The sequence below is a fragment of the Bombus fervidus genome, chromosome 6 (assembly GCF_041682495.2).
Source record: "Bombus fervidus isolate BK054 chromosome 6, iyBomFerv1, whole genome shotgun sequence".
In the NCBI taxonomy this organism is placed as follows: Eukaryota; Metazoa; Arthropoda; class Insecta; order Hymenoptera; family Apidae; genus Bombus; species Bombus fervidus.
Window position 1 is genome coordinate 17,438,221 of NC_091522.1, and position 17,645 is coordinate 17,455,865.

At 41.9% G+C, this 17,645-nt stretch overlaps 2 protein-coding genes and 2 long non-coding RNA genes across 15 annotated transcripts in view; 2 read left to right on the forward strand and 2 right to left on the reverse strand.

The window, feature by feature from the left end:
- LOC139988483 (cytosolic carboxypeptidase 1) overlaps positions 1-17,645 on the reverse strand; it is a 35,019-nt gene that overhangs the window by 15,174 nt on the left and 2,200 nt on the right. For 6 of the 11 annotated variants that reach the window (XR_011800135.1, XR_011800134.1, XR_011800136.1 and 3 more), the window contains exons 2-14: positions 14,609-14,754; positions 12,329-12,411; positions 11,603-11,714; positions 11,311-11,453; positions 11,099-11,243; positions 10,831-10,962; positions 10,549-10,692; positions 9,590-9,761; positions 9,163-9,229; positions 8,792-8,967; positions 8,111-8,699; positions 7,119-7,628; positions 6,572-6,750 (exon numbers count right to left, since the gene is read on the reverse strand). Coding sequence is in view for 8 of the 11 variants with exons in the window: in XM_072006009.1 (XP_071862110.1) it covers positions 6,572-6,750; positions 7,119-7,628; positions 8,111-8,699; positions 8,792-8,967; positions 9,163-9,229; positions 9,590-9,761; positions 10,549-10,692; positions 10,831-10,962; positions 11,099-11,243; positions 11,311-11,453; positions 11,603-11,714; positions 12,329-12,411; positions 14,609-14,754 (2,598 nt within the window). In the remaining 3 variants the exon portion in view is untranslated. Of the gene's footprint in view, positions 1-6,571; positions 6,751-7,118; positions 7,629-8,110; positions 8,700-8,791; positions 8,968-9,162; positions 9,230-9,589; positions 9,762-10,548; positions 10,693-10,830; positions 10,963-11,098; positions 11,244-11,310; positions 11,454-11,602; positions 11,715-12,328; positions 12,412-14,608; positions 14,755-15,147; positions 15,239-16,733; positions 17,562-17,645 lie in introns of those variants that run through there. The other 5 variants (XM_072006013.1, XM_072006014.1, XM_072006011.1 and 2 more) reach the window with 5 other exon arrangements.
- Positions 78-6,505, forward strand: Nw (narrow). Of its 2 annotated transcripts, none has more exons than XM_072006031.1 (4): positions 78-237; positions 2,465-2,822; positions 3,438-3,593; positions 4,582-6,505. In XM_072006031.1, the coding sequence occupies exons 1-4, from the start codon at positions 192-194 to the stop codon at positions 5,291-5,293; spliced, it is 1,272 nt and encodes a 423-aa protein (XP_071862132.1). In that variant the 5' UTR covers positions 78-191; the 3' UTR covers positions 5,294-6,505. The 2 variants fall into 2 exon arrangements, with proteins under 2 accessions (XP_071862132.1, XP_071862133.1); XM_072006032.1 differs by having other exon boundaries at positions 3,438-3,600; positions 4,582-4,722.
- On the reverse strand, positions 2,514-3,442 carry LOC139988506 (uncharacterized). The gene is made up of 2 exons (XR_011800150.1): positions 2,920-3,442; positions 2,514-2,852 (listed from the first exon to the last, which is right to left on the reverse strand). It is a non-coding gene; the product is annotated as an uncharacterized lncRNA (long non-coding RNA).
- LOC139988504 (uncharacterized) lies at positions 8,271-11,008 on the forward strand. The gene is made up of 3 exons (XR_011800148.1): positions 8,271-8,410; positions 10,399-10,717; positions 10,880-11,008. It is a non-coding gene; the product is annotated as an uncharacterized lncRNA (long non-coding RNA).

Consider the following 17,645-nt stretch of genomic DNA (forward strand, 5'->3'; position numbering starts at 1 on the left):
CCTGCTCTAGGTTAGCCAGTGAATCATCTTCAACGACCCCCTCCTCTGGGATCCGGGCAGAAGACTCTTAAGGGGCCCCACAGCGCAGCGCGAGGCCAGTCCGAGAACGCGACCCTAACACTAACATCCGGTGTATTCCGAGAGTCGGAAACGGAAACGGCTGCTTGATCGATTAATCGACACACGCCACCATGAAGATCGCTCTACTGTTGCTGCTCGTCGCGGCCTTCGCCTCAGGTTCGTACACTTTCTCGACATATCAGTCGTTATCGCTCGATTCGTTGAAAATTTACGTTCGATCTGAAAAACTCGCTTTCGAGAATCGAGAGACTAGAGAGGAATCTAATCTGGCTGTTGGAATTCGCTAGGAACAAGGTACATTGGCAGCAAGTTTGCTCGAACTTTCCGCAGTTTGACATTCAGATTTCGAATTCTGGTAGTCTCTTAATGATTCGTATCGTTGGAATAACGCCAAGTTTTTGTCCGGAGAATACCTCGACCCGCATCGATTCGTTTTCCAACTTCTCCTCTTTGTTCGATGCTTTCGTCCTCGCATTGTCGTTCCCTTGGAGAAAACGTCGACTGCGACGTCCGGTGCATTCAAACGTTGAAGAGGAAACTCGCGGTCGCTGATCACGCACGCGACTTCAAGATCACTCGTTCGTCATTCTGACTCGTTTCTTCGCGGTTCGTTATTCATGCTACGTTCGCCCAACGATTCTTTTTGTGCTCAACGGACGATACCGTGCACTCCAGACTTTAATTAACGACAAAAAGTCCATCCAATGTCACGATTCTTTGCTTGTATTTTCTACATTTGAATTTTTTTCTTTGACAAATATCTTCTTTTTTTTTTTTTTTTAATCGTCCTGAATTTTTATTTCACGTAACGCGTAATGATACTTGGCAAATTTCCACGCTCTTAAACTATCGTCATCGCGATCGCGTTAATTACCATACGATCGACGTGTAATTCGTGAATGAAATCGCGGCTCGTAGCGTCTAGCAGGCGTCTTCTTTCTAGAGAGCACTGGCGGCAGACGTCTCAAGGTCTTCGGGTCGTTTACCACCACCTGCGCCGCGGGCTTCACGAACCGGAGCATTTTTACGCGAAACGCACCCTTTCAATTTATCACGCGTCTTCTTTCTCAAGGCGCTTCGAATCATTTGCTTGTTCGTCTATTTCGTAATATGTGCCGTCAAAAATACTACTCTCTGTTCTTCGTTAAATCTTTGAAAAATCCAACACATATTTAAACGTCCATCGTGATTTCGAATTGCAATAAGAAGTTTTATAATTTAACGGAAATATCGGGAACATTAAACGTGGTCTACGTTCCTAAAGGAATTTTAGTACAATCTCGAGATCATTTTTGTACGCAAAAAGAGGGAACAGCTAGGACGAAGCTCGAACGAAATTTCTAGGCTTTGTATTAGTCGTCTGCAAACTATTTGGTGGCCTGAACCGGTCATAATTTATAAGTACAGTTAACCAAATAGACGTAGAAGGTCAATGAACTCGCACGGCATGTATCGTGTGAACACGGCACTTCTCACAAACTACACCGTCATTCTGCGAGTCTGGCTACAACGAACGGCGTCAATGATGTATACATATCCCAGAGTTAATAAATTAAAATCGCGATAGTAAATGATTTACGACGAGCGGGAGTGTGAGTTAAGCCGAACACAATCGACCTGTTCGATGCGACGTTGTAAACCGATGCTATATTTTTTAATAGGAGTATTCGTAACAAATTTTACGAAGCTTAATTAACGGGAAGGGAAGGGAAGGAAACGGAAGACAATGGTAGTTGATAGATCTAGATGGTTAGAATAGGCTGATTTAAAATGCAGAAAGGCTATAGAATTCGATGTGAATGGGAATGACGTTCGTTGGATACGTCGAGTACATTTTTCTTCCGCTTCGCGACATGCATCTCCGAATTAAACGAATAAAAAGTATTTATAATTGCTAGCAGATGTAACGGTTCACGCGACGATGCTAAAATGGAACACCGAGTAGATTAGAATTCACAGGATGATTTTTCCCGCGTCTGGTGCTGCCATTTGTGGCCTGGTCGGAAGTCAATGGCGGAGACGTGCCTCGATGAGATAATATGAGAACAAGAAAGGAATTTCCTTTTTTATTCATCAGCTGGCTCTGTCGGGGATGGGGTCGATCGATAGCTTTCTAGCGTTTGAATTACTGAAACATATGTTGATTTTCGAAAATAAACAGCATGTATCAATACATAATTTTGAATTCATTTAAATAAATTTAGCCGATGTATTCAAACATAATGAAATGCTACACAATTGGACAATTGTTAGGAATAAATTGCAGGGGATTGTGTGACACTTGGTAAACATTTAGCAGAAATATGTACCTAATATACTTTCTTTCGATAATTAATGAATATCTCTAACGAATAATAATAAGTTAATCGAAATGAATTTACAGCTCAAAGGATCACAACGATCCAGTTAGACGGTGTGCAATACTTCGTGTCAAGGATGAATCCCTACAGTCCCGAACTGAATTACTTCTTGGCCTACCAGTACTGTCGTTCATTGGGCTTGCAGTTGGCCTCTTTCGAGACTAAGGAAAAAGCCGACACGATGACGCAGTACTTGAAAAACGCCGGCTACGTTAAATACGACTTCTGGACATCCGGCAACAAGTTGGGCACGGACATGTTCCTCTGGATGAGCACAGGTCTTCCGTTCAATGCCACCTTCGACTACATGTTGAGGCGACCTGGCAACAGACCCGCTGACGTTCCACCCGGCACCGAACCTCAACGAGTGGCACGCGAAAGGTAATCATCAACTTGCACGTCAAACTTCCACTAAAATCAATTCATAGATTACTTCGTAACGACCTTTGGAATTAAGAACCTTATCCCACCCTCTAACCTTTCGAGATAATAGTTTACCAGATTGGAACGAACCTTCCAATCCTTTTAACGATCCTTCGTTCAAAAATCTCATCGGAATCGGAAATCACATAGACGAGGGACACGCACACGTACAAAGTAGCAAGCGTGACTTTTCCATTATGAGCTTTATCTCGGCGTGTAACCTTGCGAAACAATGATTTATCGGATTGGAACAAACCTCGTAACGATCCTTCGTTAAAAAAAAAAAAAAAAAAAACCTCGTCAGAACCGGAAATTACATAGACAAAAGACACGCATCCAGAAGGAAGCAATCGTCACGTTCTGTCTACAGAACCAGGCAAATAGAAACACAGCGAAGATTCTTTCGCGTCAAGGAAGAAGACAATAGGTCGAAGATCGATTCGTCGTCACGAACGATAATTATCGGCGTCCCTTCCGCGGCGCGCACGCGTCTCCACCCGGAAACGCGTGCATCGAATCGATAAACGGGTGCTGGGTGATTTAAATTCTAATCCGGAACTTGTTCGGTTCCAGCGGTGACAGCGGCAGCGCGGACGGATGCGTCGCGATGGCAGCGCCTACGTTAGCATGGGAAGCCCAGGATTGCACCTTGGTTAAGGACTTCATCTGCGAGCAAACAAGATGCTACTACTACAACTACGGCAGCATTCCAGTCTCTGCGACTCAGGGGTAAGAGGTGAGATAATACTTGTCACAAAAATACACAAAACCGCCGAGAATAAGAGAGAGAAAATGAGATAGGCAGATAGGCTATCAGAAGAGTTCAACCTGTACCAAGGTGAATCTCGATGGCGCACGGACAAAAAAATAGAAAACGGTGGGACAAACCGATAAGATATCAGCGAAAGAGACACGATAATTGGTCGGCCCATAGGCGTTTCTTGTAATCATGTATTTACGCCAAAGGGTTTTCAACGGTGATGATTTTTCAAGCGCGAACGATTTTATGGTACGACGAGGCTCCTTCGTATTTCGTATGCAAATTAATCGAGCGAACGCTTCGATACGAGCGCGTATTAATCGCGGACAAGATGTCTTTGTCTCATACGTTAATTAAATAGGCGGTCGTAGAGAGCCAGCGAGTCCACGGTGGCTAACGGTCTGGCAGGTTTTTTTCTCCGTGCGGTTATGAGTTATGAGAACTGATAAAAGGAGAACTGATAAATAACGCTTCACTGCGATAATGTAGTCTGAATGATTGTTAAGATAGATGGTACTTGGGAAACTGTGCGACATCCTTTGCTGTCGTTCGGACGTAAACTGCTTATCACTCGTGACGTTCCCGAACACGAGAACACAGCTTATAATTAATAACACATTCTCTCGCTTCTCGCAAATGTCAGACACTCGACGCATAATACACACACGCACGCACATACAGACAGACACGCAGAAACACAAGTCAATTTGAAAAAGCATGGACACTACTGATTATAAATTGATATTATCAACATTTTTCAATTTCAATATTCGATCTTACTAATATTAGCCTAAGCAGTGGTGCCAGACTTTTTCTATGTACTTTTTATGCTTTTAACATCATAGACGATACTAATACGAATTATCGCTAATATACGAGATATCCTCTCTAAACCTATCGCTTTGCCCTCGTGAACGAGACGACAACGTTCTCCTGAAACTAGTGCGCGATTTCCAGAAATCGCAGACCCTACATAACAACCACCTCGGCGCCAGCCAGTGACGACCAGGTCGACGAGCATGAGGAAAGCAACGCCAGCAAGAACGACGAGCAGAATGAGAGCAGCATCGACGAGAAGTTAACACCGGAAGAAGAGAGCTCTGTCGACGAGAAATTACCTGAAGACCCGGTCGTTAGCAGGCTGATTACCACGGCCGTTCCCGCGTCTGACAAGCAACAGCAACCCGCCTTATCACCGTCCACGTCTTCGCCAGTAATCACCGAGGATCACGAACAACCTAGCAACGCTGAATTGGACAACACCAGACCAGATCATCTTCCTGACATCACGAGCCTCTTTACCGACACTCCAGGTCCACAGGCCAGAAAAGACAGCGTATTCGATGGTCTTAAGACTCGCGAAGTTCATCGTTCCTCCTTACGTTCGGCCTCCGACATGAAAGTCGAACATCGAGAGTCACCGGATTATTTCGAGATGCATGGCGAAACCGAGTCGCCGAATAACGGTTTAGAAGACGCACACACGGTCGGTCCATACGACAGCGTCCAAGATTACTACGTGAACGACCAACCAGAGGCGGCTGAATCGTCGATGATGAAGGATCAAGACGACGACAGCAGCACGATCCTGCCAGAGGCGGAACCGGCCTACAGGTACAACATCAAAGTGCGCACCAACGGCAAAGTATTAGACCCTCCGTCCAAGTAACGCTTTACAATTTAGGCATCGTCGCGTTGTTCGTTAATAAGTGAAGAGCATAGGAGATTCTCGAGGAACTAGATGTATTAATGTACGTTATTTTAATGTTTATACAACGGACATCAGGCACGCGTACACGCGTGCGATCGAGCGATCCCATCGCAATCACGATGGGGCCGGTCGTTGCCATTCATCGCTCATCCATTCGTTCTGATTTCAATGAAATTTCCGGTTAGCGCTCGTCGGATTCTTTCACGCCGTTCGCAATCGTCGGGGTCTTTAGATCGACAGAAGGAAAACTTTCGAGATCAGATCTCGTCTCAAACAGAGATGTCTTGATACCGAACGAGGTTTCAAGAATGTTCGATTTGCTTTGACACTTAAACTAAGTTAACAGTTAATTTGCTCGAATACATACGTAAATTTGGAAGCAAGTCTTTTCCTTCTGGCGTCGATCTCCGACGATAGCCGACATCGTTCTCGCAAGGGCATTCATTCCACCCATTTCAATTCGATCCTTAATCAGTGGCACCGGCGGACATATTGCGCATCCGCGTGACAGGATCGGTCGCGCTCGATTCTTCTCTATCTCTTCAGCAGTCTTTTTTTTTTTTTTTTTTTATCGGAGCACGTATCCATTTAGCGCTATTTGACTCGTAGACATGGTAGATGATAATAAACACGAACGTGAGGACTCATCTGCGTGGGATCTCAGGCATTAAGCTGGTACAGGAGGAAACGCACGGTGAACTACATTATCGTTGTTCTTAAGGCTAACCGAATCGTCATTGGTGTAGGGTTGGGAGTCCGCCCGTGCCACGAATCTTCATGCATATCGATGTGTAATCATCTTAGTTAACGTTATTCGTACGTCTGCAAGATGAAACGTTTCGTAGCCGATCGGTTTGACTCGGATTTTCTCCTTGATAACGGTTAGAACGTCGATCTTAACCGTAATTTTAACGTTTGAACTAAAATTAGAGTATTCAGAGTCTCGAAGGATGCTAAATGGAAAAAGGTTACTCGAGGAACACGTACGAATCGCAACGTTTCGGTCATCCAGACATATGACAATCGGCATACGCGTAGATCAACATTCACGAGATGATTTTTCTTACTGCTACGATAGGTCATCGACGCATGGATCTTGAATATCATTGCGTAAACACGGCGCGAATGTGCAACTTGTGTAATTGAATATTAATAAAGGTACGAAACACACTCTTGTTGGTATCGTGTCGATCTTTGTCAACCTTTAACATAATTACCTTCTTAGAAATCACTTACCAACCGTTTACCACACCCTCGATGTTCAGCATTGGCACTATTTTGAATACATAATCGTCTCGTAAACTCGCTACGTAAGGGTTGTTGCTCAACAGCGCCTCTAACGTACCATCCATCACCCATGAAGCATTGCTTTCACCCGGATGAACTCTCGACGTTAGAAATATCACTTTACGGTTCTGGAGAATAAAGAGGAAACATGTTCCAATATCATTCCATTGACCCTTTCGCAGTGTAACATAACAAATATAATACCATAAATTTCATATATTTTAGATGTTATTGTACGTAACGAAACTATTAAAATTGATTGTCCGTGAAAAGTTGAAAATAGGAATTTTTATCGAAAGAAATTTTGACGATAATTATACGTCGAAATAAATATTTCCTAAGTCGTTCGTTCTGAATTCATCTTCGTTGTATCAAACAGCCTGTCAAAGAGTTAAAATTTCTATGTAATAAAATCAACGCCATTCGTCATCCATCACCTAACAAAATATTCTTTTCGATTCTTAAATTGTATACATATTTCCTCTTCGAAACTCACCTGTATAGGATTGCTCTTAGAATCCAAAGACGTAATAGTCAACAGAGGATTGTTGTTTCCATTTAACGTTTCGCAAAGAGTCTCCGCTCTGAAATACGTATTCGAAGGAACCCTCCTGGTCCACTTCCAAATATTAGTCATTAACAAACTGTACGTATAAGGGAAATGGTACGCCAGATAACAAACATCGTACGCATGAGGAAAGGCGACAGTGAACGACGTAGTCAAATAATTTTTCCCTTTGGTTGGACGTTGGTAACAGTTCCGATAGTAGCAGATATCAGCGCCTGTTCTCACCCAACCTGGTCTGCCTAACTGAGCTTCCGTCACGCTGAAGAGAATCGGTTTCATACCGAAATTGAACTGCGAGTTCGCCTTCTCGCAGTTGATGATGTTAAACGTATACAGCAGGTTCGCCTCCATGTTTGACACCTCGAAATAGAACCACTGATGCCTGGAGCCGCTGTTCACATCCGGCGTCAAGATTAGATCGTACTCTCTCGGGCCTATCTGCAAGGAAGCGGATTGGAAAGAAATGATGCAGATTTACCGCGAAACGAGAACCAACGGAAGTATCATTTTTTGGAAAATTAAATACACATTATCAGCCATGAGTACTATCGTATTTACACGTTACATTTATTGGAAAATTCCAGCGCGTTTTATTTTATTTAGTATTATAACGTACTCACCACTCATAAATTTGGAGAATATTAAGATACTAAGGAATACTGACTTCCGTACGTAAATAAATGTTTTATTCGTATTTTATATTATCGAAACGTTAATTAATATTACTAATACCCTTATTTCGAAAAAATATTTAGAAAAAAAGATTGTTCCGTGCAAAAAACGAGGCGTAGATGGCAATCGAAACTTTTGAGAAAATAAATAAGGTGTCCTAGTCGACCGATGTCCACAATAACGTCATGATACTTATGGCTGGCAGTGCAATTAAGATTGAATAATATGAAATATTCATAGAGTTGTACCTGAATAACTTTTCTCAGATTCCCGCTCTCGAATCTGGACTCGAAGTGCAACTGTTTGGTGTCGGAGCAACGTTTCCCTATCCTGTTCTCATCCCAGTTGCACAAATGATTATCAGCCGGTGTTTGCTCGTCGCTATTATTAGAAGCTAAAGCGTCAAGATCATAGACTACTTCTTGAACCAAGGTGCCACCGTGAAGACCTCGTTCCACGCACGTAAGAAGTTTCGATCGACAGACCTTCCTGTCTTTGTTGTTCAAAGGCTCGTCCTTCCCAAGACCATCGCCACCGATTAGATCCGGGTAAGCCACCTTCACGAAACCTATCACGCTCTTCACTCTGCTTGCTATCACGCAATAGGCCTGTTGATCCGACAAATTCGAAGACATGTCGCTAAAGATTTTGATCGCCGTGTCATTATTTGACGTTTGATTCTTTGTTATCCCTTCTTTCGTCGGATCCTTCGTGAACGTTTTTGTTTTGCTATTACATATTCTCGTGTCTGTTGCATCGATCAATTTCTCGGTTGAAGACTTTGCTACGCAAACTTGGTTCTGTAGGTTGCCTAATTCTTTGAAGAAAACGCCGTATCTAAACAATCAAGAGACATACAGGTTAATTAAACTTTCTCTCGATGAAAGCTTATCCCGAAAAACTGACTGTTAAAAATATTGTCGACGTACTCAGCCAGATCCTCCTCTGATCTTTGAGAAGTGAACACACCAGCGAAGAATTTGCTCTCGTCCACTTCGTCGGCTGCATTCATATTTTTCGCGTTCGTCCTTGAATTCTGACTTTCTTCTTCGTCTCCGGAATCAAGGTCACTGTACAGTCTTCCAAGAGACGCCACGCTACATGCCTGCGTAGAGACATTTTGCTCGTTGTAGATTACAGATGCTCGCTAAGGTTCGGTACTTAACATTTGACCTAAGACAGTTTCTTAGAAACCATTCCCGCGTCAAAAGGCAATTATACGATGTTTTATGATCCCGTGTGGCGCCTCGCAACCTTACGTTTCACTCGTTGCATCATTGTGACCGACAAAAATACGCACCTGGCTGTCGATGTCGCTGCCACTCTCGGCGCTATTCGGTCTAACGTTTGCTTCAGGTAGCACAAATCTGCAAAAGAGTTCGACATAGATTTACAAGGTTATTTAGAATCATGCTGCCTGTTGCCGGAGGATATCTGCGCAGAAATGTACACAATGCACATGACACACTGGATATTCAAGATATCCAAAGTAAAATTCTCGTCTTAATATTTAGTAAATCGATACACGAATCTCTACTTCTCTTCCAATCGCTTATCTTCCAGCTATTATCGTAACAAATAACATGCTTCTTCTACTATTAATAATGGATAACGTCAGATAGTTGAACCGTTAGCCCAGATCGACAATAAGCTACCGTCGTGAAAAAACCATTCGAGCTACGATCGAGCGTTGATCGATTTCGTGCGTCCTTGAATGTTTCGTTCACCTTGCCGGAGACATTTCGGGCACCGGCAACTCCTTCTTCTCCAGACATTGATTGATTATTCCGCATATACGTGACAGCAACGAATCGTATGCCTTATCCTCCGGACAGTTGCTGCAAAACCGGTACAGTAGTTGCAGACCATTGTTCGTCTTGATAGCTTTTCTGCCGGCTTCTGAAACGGGCAAAAAGAAGTCCCAACGTGTAATGGCGACGTAAAACCACCGCTTGTGGATATAACGTGAACATAAATTTACATGCGATATGTTTGTACTACAAGAAATGGCAAATAAGTCGTAAGAAAAGATAACTAGAGCCATTCGATGTCCTAACTAAGCTATAACTAACCGGTTCAAAAATAATTACACAAGAAGAAACGACTCCATTTAACGAGCTTTTGGTTATTCGAACAATCTTTCAGTTAATACTCGATTAAGTTGTTAATTAAGGCTGACATAACTCTAGGATATAATTTTAATTCTTTGCTTGTAAATCTTCTATCTTCTAACGCATAGTAGCATTTCTCTCGAAAACGAATTATATATTTATGCTTGTAAAGAATATAACTGACTTATCTGGAAGTCATTTGTTTTTATTAATTCTTAATTCAATAATTGTAAAAGGTTTTGGTTAACAGATTAAACGAATGCCTGACGATCGAACCTATGTGTCGTGAACGTAAAATGCTTATATGCACGAGAAAGCATAGATAGTGGAAGATAATCAGCGAGGTCCTGTTATTTAAATTTCAATTTGTTCGATGAATTTAAATAAATGAAAATCTAATCTAAATGTTTTGTATTTTTATTTAGGAATAACCCAAGAACACGATGATCGATGCTGAAAAGCGAATCACGTTAAACCATCGCACACGACTATACGTTCTATGCCCTACAGACTCAACTTCCGGCCGGCTGTTCTCGTAATTCGCAACGCTTAAAGGTCGGCACGAATAAACTCACTTATGACGCATAAGTGCTGCAACGTGATCAAGGCGCAATTGCAAATCTTCAGTCTCATCGGGCCGTCGAATCGTTCCCATCTTTCGAAAATCCTCATCAACAGATGCACAAGGCCCACCTTCACGAATTTCGTGCAACAAAGTTCTACGAACAAAACACACATGCTCGTGTAAGTAAGTTGTATATCGGTACTCGTTTAAATTCCGGCTAATTGCTAAAGTTCGATTCGCTGATGGGATCAGCTCGCGCGTCGCTAACGATAAACGAAAATAGTCTACGTACTGCTGGTTGTGAAATATTTGAAACACTCCAACAGCAATCTGAGTTTCAGATGCGGCATGTAACCAACGCATACGAACGTTTTCTCCAGTGTGCTGGAGATCCCGTCCTTCACCAACACTTGAAGAGAGATTGCTGAAAACCAATCGGATTTAAACAACTATAAACATAAAACGTTCGACAAGTTATAGATATTTCTGTGTAGAAAATATAGAAATATCTGTAAACTCTGAATTATAGAAATCTATTCATCTAGAGACAATTTACTCACAGTTCCTGGCCAGACACTTGACAGTCAACAACAACGGTAGTAGCGTTTTGCTGTTGTTGTAATGTTGCTTCAGGAGCGTGTGAAACAATTTTATCGTATTAAGCATCTTTATCTTTGACACGAACTTTTGGTCCCTTTGGGCTATCTATAAGTTTTATTTACAAAATTGAAAGAAGTTGAACGAAATTGTAAAAGAAACGACGATGTATTACCTGGCCCAAAAGCCAAAGCACCTCCTGCGTGAGCACTTCGCTCGAAATAGTGTCCGCGTGTTGCAGGTTAACTAAAAGCTTAATTAGAACTTGCGTGATTCCTAAATTGATCAGCTGCATCACTGCCATTCGGCTGCTGGATCCTGTAAAGGACAGCCAATTATCGTTTCAATTAACCATACGTCTTCGATAGCAATTATACTAAGTTTCCAAACTTTCTACAAATCTCTACTGGCAGATTTCCTTCAGAAACAATAACACCAACTCGTCGAAACTTAGAAATTGCAATTACTTGTGGCACTTTTGTTCTTGTTCCCTTTGGTCTTCCCCTTCGCGACTCGGGGTGATATGCATTCGTGTAGTATGCTGGCGATACTGCAGTTTATCACGTGATCCTTGCAGTTCTGTAACAAACCAACTTTATAATTCTTCCACGATTTATACTTAATGCATCTGGACTCGTTGTAATAGTAAAGGAAACGATCGAGAGATATTCGATACGCGCAGCAGGCCATGCAGATAATTATTCCTGCGATGCGTGCGTGCAATACTTAACAGAAAATGGAACGAACGGATTTCCAGTTTTGCATGCCGCAGGAAGCCCTGTCGACAAGACAGACAATGGGGACCGAGCTGGCTGATGCGACCTAACCACGCCATATCGTGCAAAATGTTAATCGTGACATGGTTATCCGCACGCTTAATTGGATCCACAAAGTGTCGATTAAATGTCGGGTTTCGCAAAAGCCAGGGCGTTCGGTCACGCCCCTTGAAAATCAGAAACGCGATTTCAAGTAAAAGTTCGCGCCTTCATCTTTGATCTAAGTGACGATCTAACAATGGGGATTGACAAAGTTTCGCTCCATAAGATAGAAGCTTTGAGACAGCGATCAATTAATCCTCCGTAGATAGTGTGCGTCGTTTACGCCTCAAAAATTCATCGCACGTAAATTCTTTCGAAGCGAATTTTTGCGAACGAAAATATGTTTGAACGCAAAGAGTTAAAAAAGTTACCCACCTCCAACGTTGTGATGAATATTTCCATCGCGCCGGAATTCTTGCGCCATAATTTCTCCAACGTGCGCTCACGTACCCGCCGATCTGGAAGATACCGATTCTTTAAACGTTTCAATACAATAGCTATAATTAGAATTTTACGAAATTTTCACGAGGAAAATCAGACCGTCTGTATTCTAAGATATTAGTATTATATTAGTCGATTTCCTGTTAATGAAACGACAAAGTACGACATACGTAAACCATAGATAAATCAATGTCCGCAACCACAAATAATCGAAGGAACAGATGCGATACCAAGCATACTGGACATTGACAAAATACATGGCTCCTATTTCAGACTTGACACGAAGCCAATTGCGACCAATGCCATGAACACTATCCATAAAAAAGCTGGATGTTACACACTAAGCTGTTGGCCTGAGAAAATATTCAACAATTAGCACAACATCTTCTCGATATAATCGATCGCTATTACATTTTTAACGTCTTCTCTGATCGAAAGCATTGCCTAATCAGAGATTCTTCGATTGTAACGTTTATAAAGCACCGTTTACGTATTTTGGAATTGCAGGTCTCGTAAGAATGTAAATAGATACTTACATTAAACAAGTGCACGAGCGTTTAGAGAAAAGAAGTCAGTTGAACGCGAGCCAGCTGAAAGAACCTAAGCAAACCAATTCGCAACCAGATTCTGGAAGTCCGTGTTATATATTTTCTCAAATAAAAAATTGCCGTAATTCGCTCTATGGAACTACGTATTGGAAGCAACCGTGAAATGACGATGCAGAATGTTGCAATAACAACCGAAACTTTTTCCAATGGAAAGTGTCTCGTTAGCCAAACGATGACTCAGTGCAACGACACTGCTTCCACGAGCTTTCGAACGTAAAGAAATATCGATCAACGAGACAACGAGTCCTTATCAAATTGGCACGACCGCGATTCTCTCGGAGACAGTCTAACATTGTACCGTACGGTTTGGATTACGTCCAAACGATCTATCAGCATTAAAGAAAACTCTTATGTAATCTAAAGCCGGCTTTTCGAAAATAACGAGTGACGGTCAGTGTATGACGTATGACTCTGCTTGGCACACCTGTTCGCCAATCCGTGGAATCCTTATCGTCACATCGACGCAATCGTAATCGTTTAAAAAAGAAATGGCTGCACGTAGACGATGTCGGTCGCGTGTGATGGAAATTCGCATAGGTGAAACTGGGTCTAAATTCATGTACTAATGAAACGCAGCGTTGATCGTTTGATAATATCGTAGCATGCATGGGAATATAATTGTGAACGCAGCGTGTTTATCTGGAATACATCGCGAAAATGCTTCATCATCGTTCCTCACGATATTGTTTTCTATTTTACTCTTCGTTATTTATGGCTTTCTGTCAATTTCTGATGTGTTTTAGCAGAACGATTTATTTGCGAATATAAAAGAAAAACTTCGGAAACAAGGATGGCAGCTGAAAAAAAATTGTTAGATTTTTATTTAGGAGCTTTTGCTCTTGTTTAATATTAACGTTCGTAAGGTAGTTGAAAGTAAATGATTTTTAGTGCGAATAATGAAAGTTCTACCGTATATTCGAAAGAGGCCTGAATTTAAATTCGACAGCCGGGTTCTTTCGTCAAGAATATGGTAATGTTCTTCATGCATTTTTCTACTCTTTTTGACCCGATCTTTTGACACGAAGGTTGTTCGCTTTACATCGAAAGAGTTCGTGCGAACGGGAATTACCAGGGAGCCGTTTGTTAGCGACGTAAAAAGGAATTGAGGACGAAAATTCGTGAGACGGGAACGTGTCGAGTGTTCCCGCTACTGACGAAAGGGCGGCCGTGCAAGCACCCCGACACGGTACGAATAATAAATTGTGCAAGTTTCTGGTGATTAGCCCGATGAAATAGAAGCCAACGTTCGCGGTAAAAATAGCAATTTAACGGCACGAGGCTCCGTCTTAAAGTGTCCAATCTGTTTCGAGTCGTTTAAAACTTTGCTACCGCATTCGAAACTCATTGCTCGGTGATCGTTCGCAATTCCGAAACGAATAAAACGAGAAACTGGTTTACAGGAGAAACGTACTCGTTTCAAAAAAATTTTTCCCTAGAAAAAGAAAGAAAGTGCTGTCCTATTTATACGTCGTTTAAATCCGCACGAAATCTTATTGTCGGACTTGTTAACGATGCAAAAATGTAATTTCCTGAATTGTGAAAGTCGTGAAATAGAATAAAGAGAAAATAAGAAACAATAGGTACATGTATGTGTAAGCATGGTTACCTGAAGACGTGACACGAGCATGAATCTTAGCTGCGATGTGCCTGAACGTATCGGCCTCCTGCGGCTTGGACACGCAATTTCGCAGCTTCTCCAACAACGCTTCGTTTATAGCCTCGTCCGCGCTTTTGTTGCTCGGTGACATCACACTAAACCACAAACAGCCGACAATCAAAGCTCAATTATCGGTCAGAGTAAAAGAAGAGCTACGAGCGTGAAAGGATTGCAAGTCAAACAGCACGCTTTATCTTGGCAAACCGATGTCGAACATGCAATCTCGTGCTACCAAAATGCTACGCATAACAAAGGGGGGATTGCACACAGTAGCAAGCAGAACGATGCAGATCGCACTGATCGTTTCGTTTTGAAAGAAAAATATTTTATAACCATTCGACGAGTTTTTATTTTCTCACGTGTCAATCGATCGAAAAAACTTTCTCTGGGTCTGTCGTCTATTTTTATTCACACGAAATAAAATAAAACGTTGTGTCTATCGTTCGTGTATCGACGAAAGAGAATAAAATTCATTATTATCATACTTAACTAATAGAACGTAGCGGCTCGTCCTACCGACGTCTACAATGTCCTTCGTATATCTGCGATGTAGAAACAAAAGAATCACGATTCTCTTTTCTATAAGAAAAAGAAAGAAAATGGGACAGACAGGTACGCGAGAAACGTAGTCATTCACGGTATCATCAATCGACTGTCCATTGGCGTTGCGCCAATTTCTCGCGCGTAATGCGCATTAGTCTCCTTTCACGTACGCCACGCTGTTAGCCAATGTCACAGAAATGAAAATCGAACGTCGGAAAGCGTCACCTCGAATTCAAGGTTAATTAACACGGCCAAATAACAAACGATGTTCGAAATAAATCGCGTGGAACGCGAAAAAAAGAAAGGAAAACGTGCGAACCCCCGAAGTCGTTCGTTATCGTTATGTATCGATAATTAATTGACTGCAATGGCCAATATCTACTTCCTCTCAGAACTTCCGCGATACCTTCGATGACACGAACTCTATTCTTCCTTTCTTCTCGAGTGTTAATCGCGATAGCGAGCGCTGCGTGTTTCTCGGATCAATTATCGACAGTTTTAAAAGTGTCAGTTACAGGATGGTAAATTCGATCGATAAGGAAGATTCGAAAGACTGGAATCGCGAATGTTTGCATTGAAAGAAAGTCGAAAGTATCGTGGAACTGGCCAGATTCTATGATTCTATAAGCAACAAGATTTAAATAAAGCTACGATAGAAAATACAAGTAACGAATGGATAGCAAGTTGTAATTCAATTAATAAATTATTTGGAAAGACTCGTCGACCACCTGCGTTTTTTATGACAGCTATCCGTCCACGTTTAAGAATATACATTGTACAGGATAATTAATTTCCTACGATATATACGGACCAATTATTGTCAACGATTTTATTGGACATTCGCGACAACATTATAATTTATTTGGCCGGAATCGTATCGCTATCCATGCCAATATTTTGCAATTAACCTTGCGAGACCAGCCAACCGACAATGAATCGCATTCTACCGGAACGTTTCGCTATTGTTTCTATCAAACAACCATTCCTTCCTCTTTGAATAAGACGATATTTCTCAAGGAAAATTGGAACTTGCTACTAAACGATTGCCCGATGTAGTAGTAGTAGAAATAATACGTATGTGTAATGTACGGTGAATGTAGGAAATATTCGCATAAACAACAGTTTACGAAACTCTGGTTTCTCAAGCAATTTTTATAAAATAACGAGCTTCCATATTTTTGAACATCGCTAGAACAGATATCGTACAATAAATTTCTGATAACGCGTTTTTATTCCTATCCTTCGATTGTAATTTTCAATAACGCTACAATTTGTGCGAGAGCTATTTATTATTAGACCGATAATTTATTTCCCTCGCACGTCGATTTTACAGACTTCTGACAAGACATATACACGTATGAACTCATCCTCTTATACAAATTGACCAAAGAACCATAATTTTACGAAACACTTTAAAATCTATCGATACACAAATACTTCCTGCATCCATTGTACACGAACGAAAAGAAGCGTGTAGCGAGGTGTGCATCGAAGCGTCTGCAAATGTGCGTTCGGAACGGGAACCGGAAACCTGACGCAGAGCGACGAGCACACGCACGAAACGCGGGGACAGGCGTTTTTGTTAGTGTGATGGCGATTTTTACTCTTCGTCCTGGGCATCCTGCGCGTCTCCATCAGCCTCGTGGCTTCTCTCCATCGGCCGCTGATTCTCCTTGTCACACTTCTCCGATGCACTTTTCATTTCTTCCTCTCGACGAAGCTGCCCCCTCTTTTACCTCCCTTCAATCGGAAGATAAGGCAAGAAAAGAGTCGTCGAGACGCGACACAACAACCAACGAAATAAAACAGCTAATTTATTTAATCGACGAACGTTCAAAACGATATTGATCGTTCTCTTATCAAAAGGCGACTTTACGATGAAACTCGAACGAATTTTATTTTACTCGATCTTCTATTTCTTTATTTCCTTCTTGATACGAGTTAACCCAAGGGGTAAATGATTTTTTAAAAGATAGTAACACGCAGTCACATTTTATTCTCCAGACTCGAAGATGTCCGGTGCGGCTTGATTTGAACCAGGTATCGTAGAAAGGAACAAGGATTCCGGCCAATGTTTTCCGTGAAATTCGCGAAACGATCCACGCGCTTTGCCACTCCGAGGCGGTTTGACGTTTCGCGCTGCCAAAACTATGTTTAAAAGCATAGCACGCACGCACGAGGCGGCTCTATTTATAGCGACGACCGCTTTCCGAAAACCGCGCCCCTTTTCTCATATTTTCGATTCCACCCTCCTCGATCGCACCCCTCGATCATTAAGCGGTGCATCATTGAACCTCGTGTCCTGAAGCGTGGAACACAACACGTTTCTACACGGTCATCGAAGATCCAGTAAATAATAACGTTTTCTCGCTGATTCGAGATTCGATAGATTCACTTCACTTTTATACGCACGTTGTAATTCATAAAAATGCGAAGAATACAA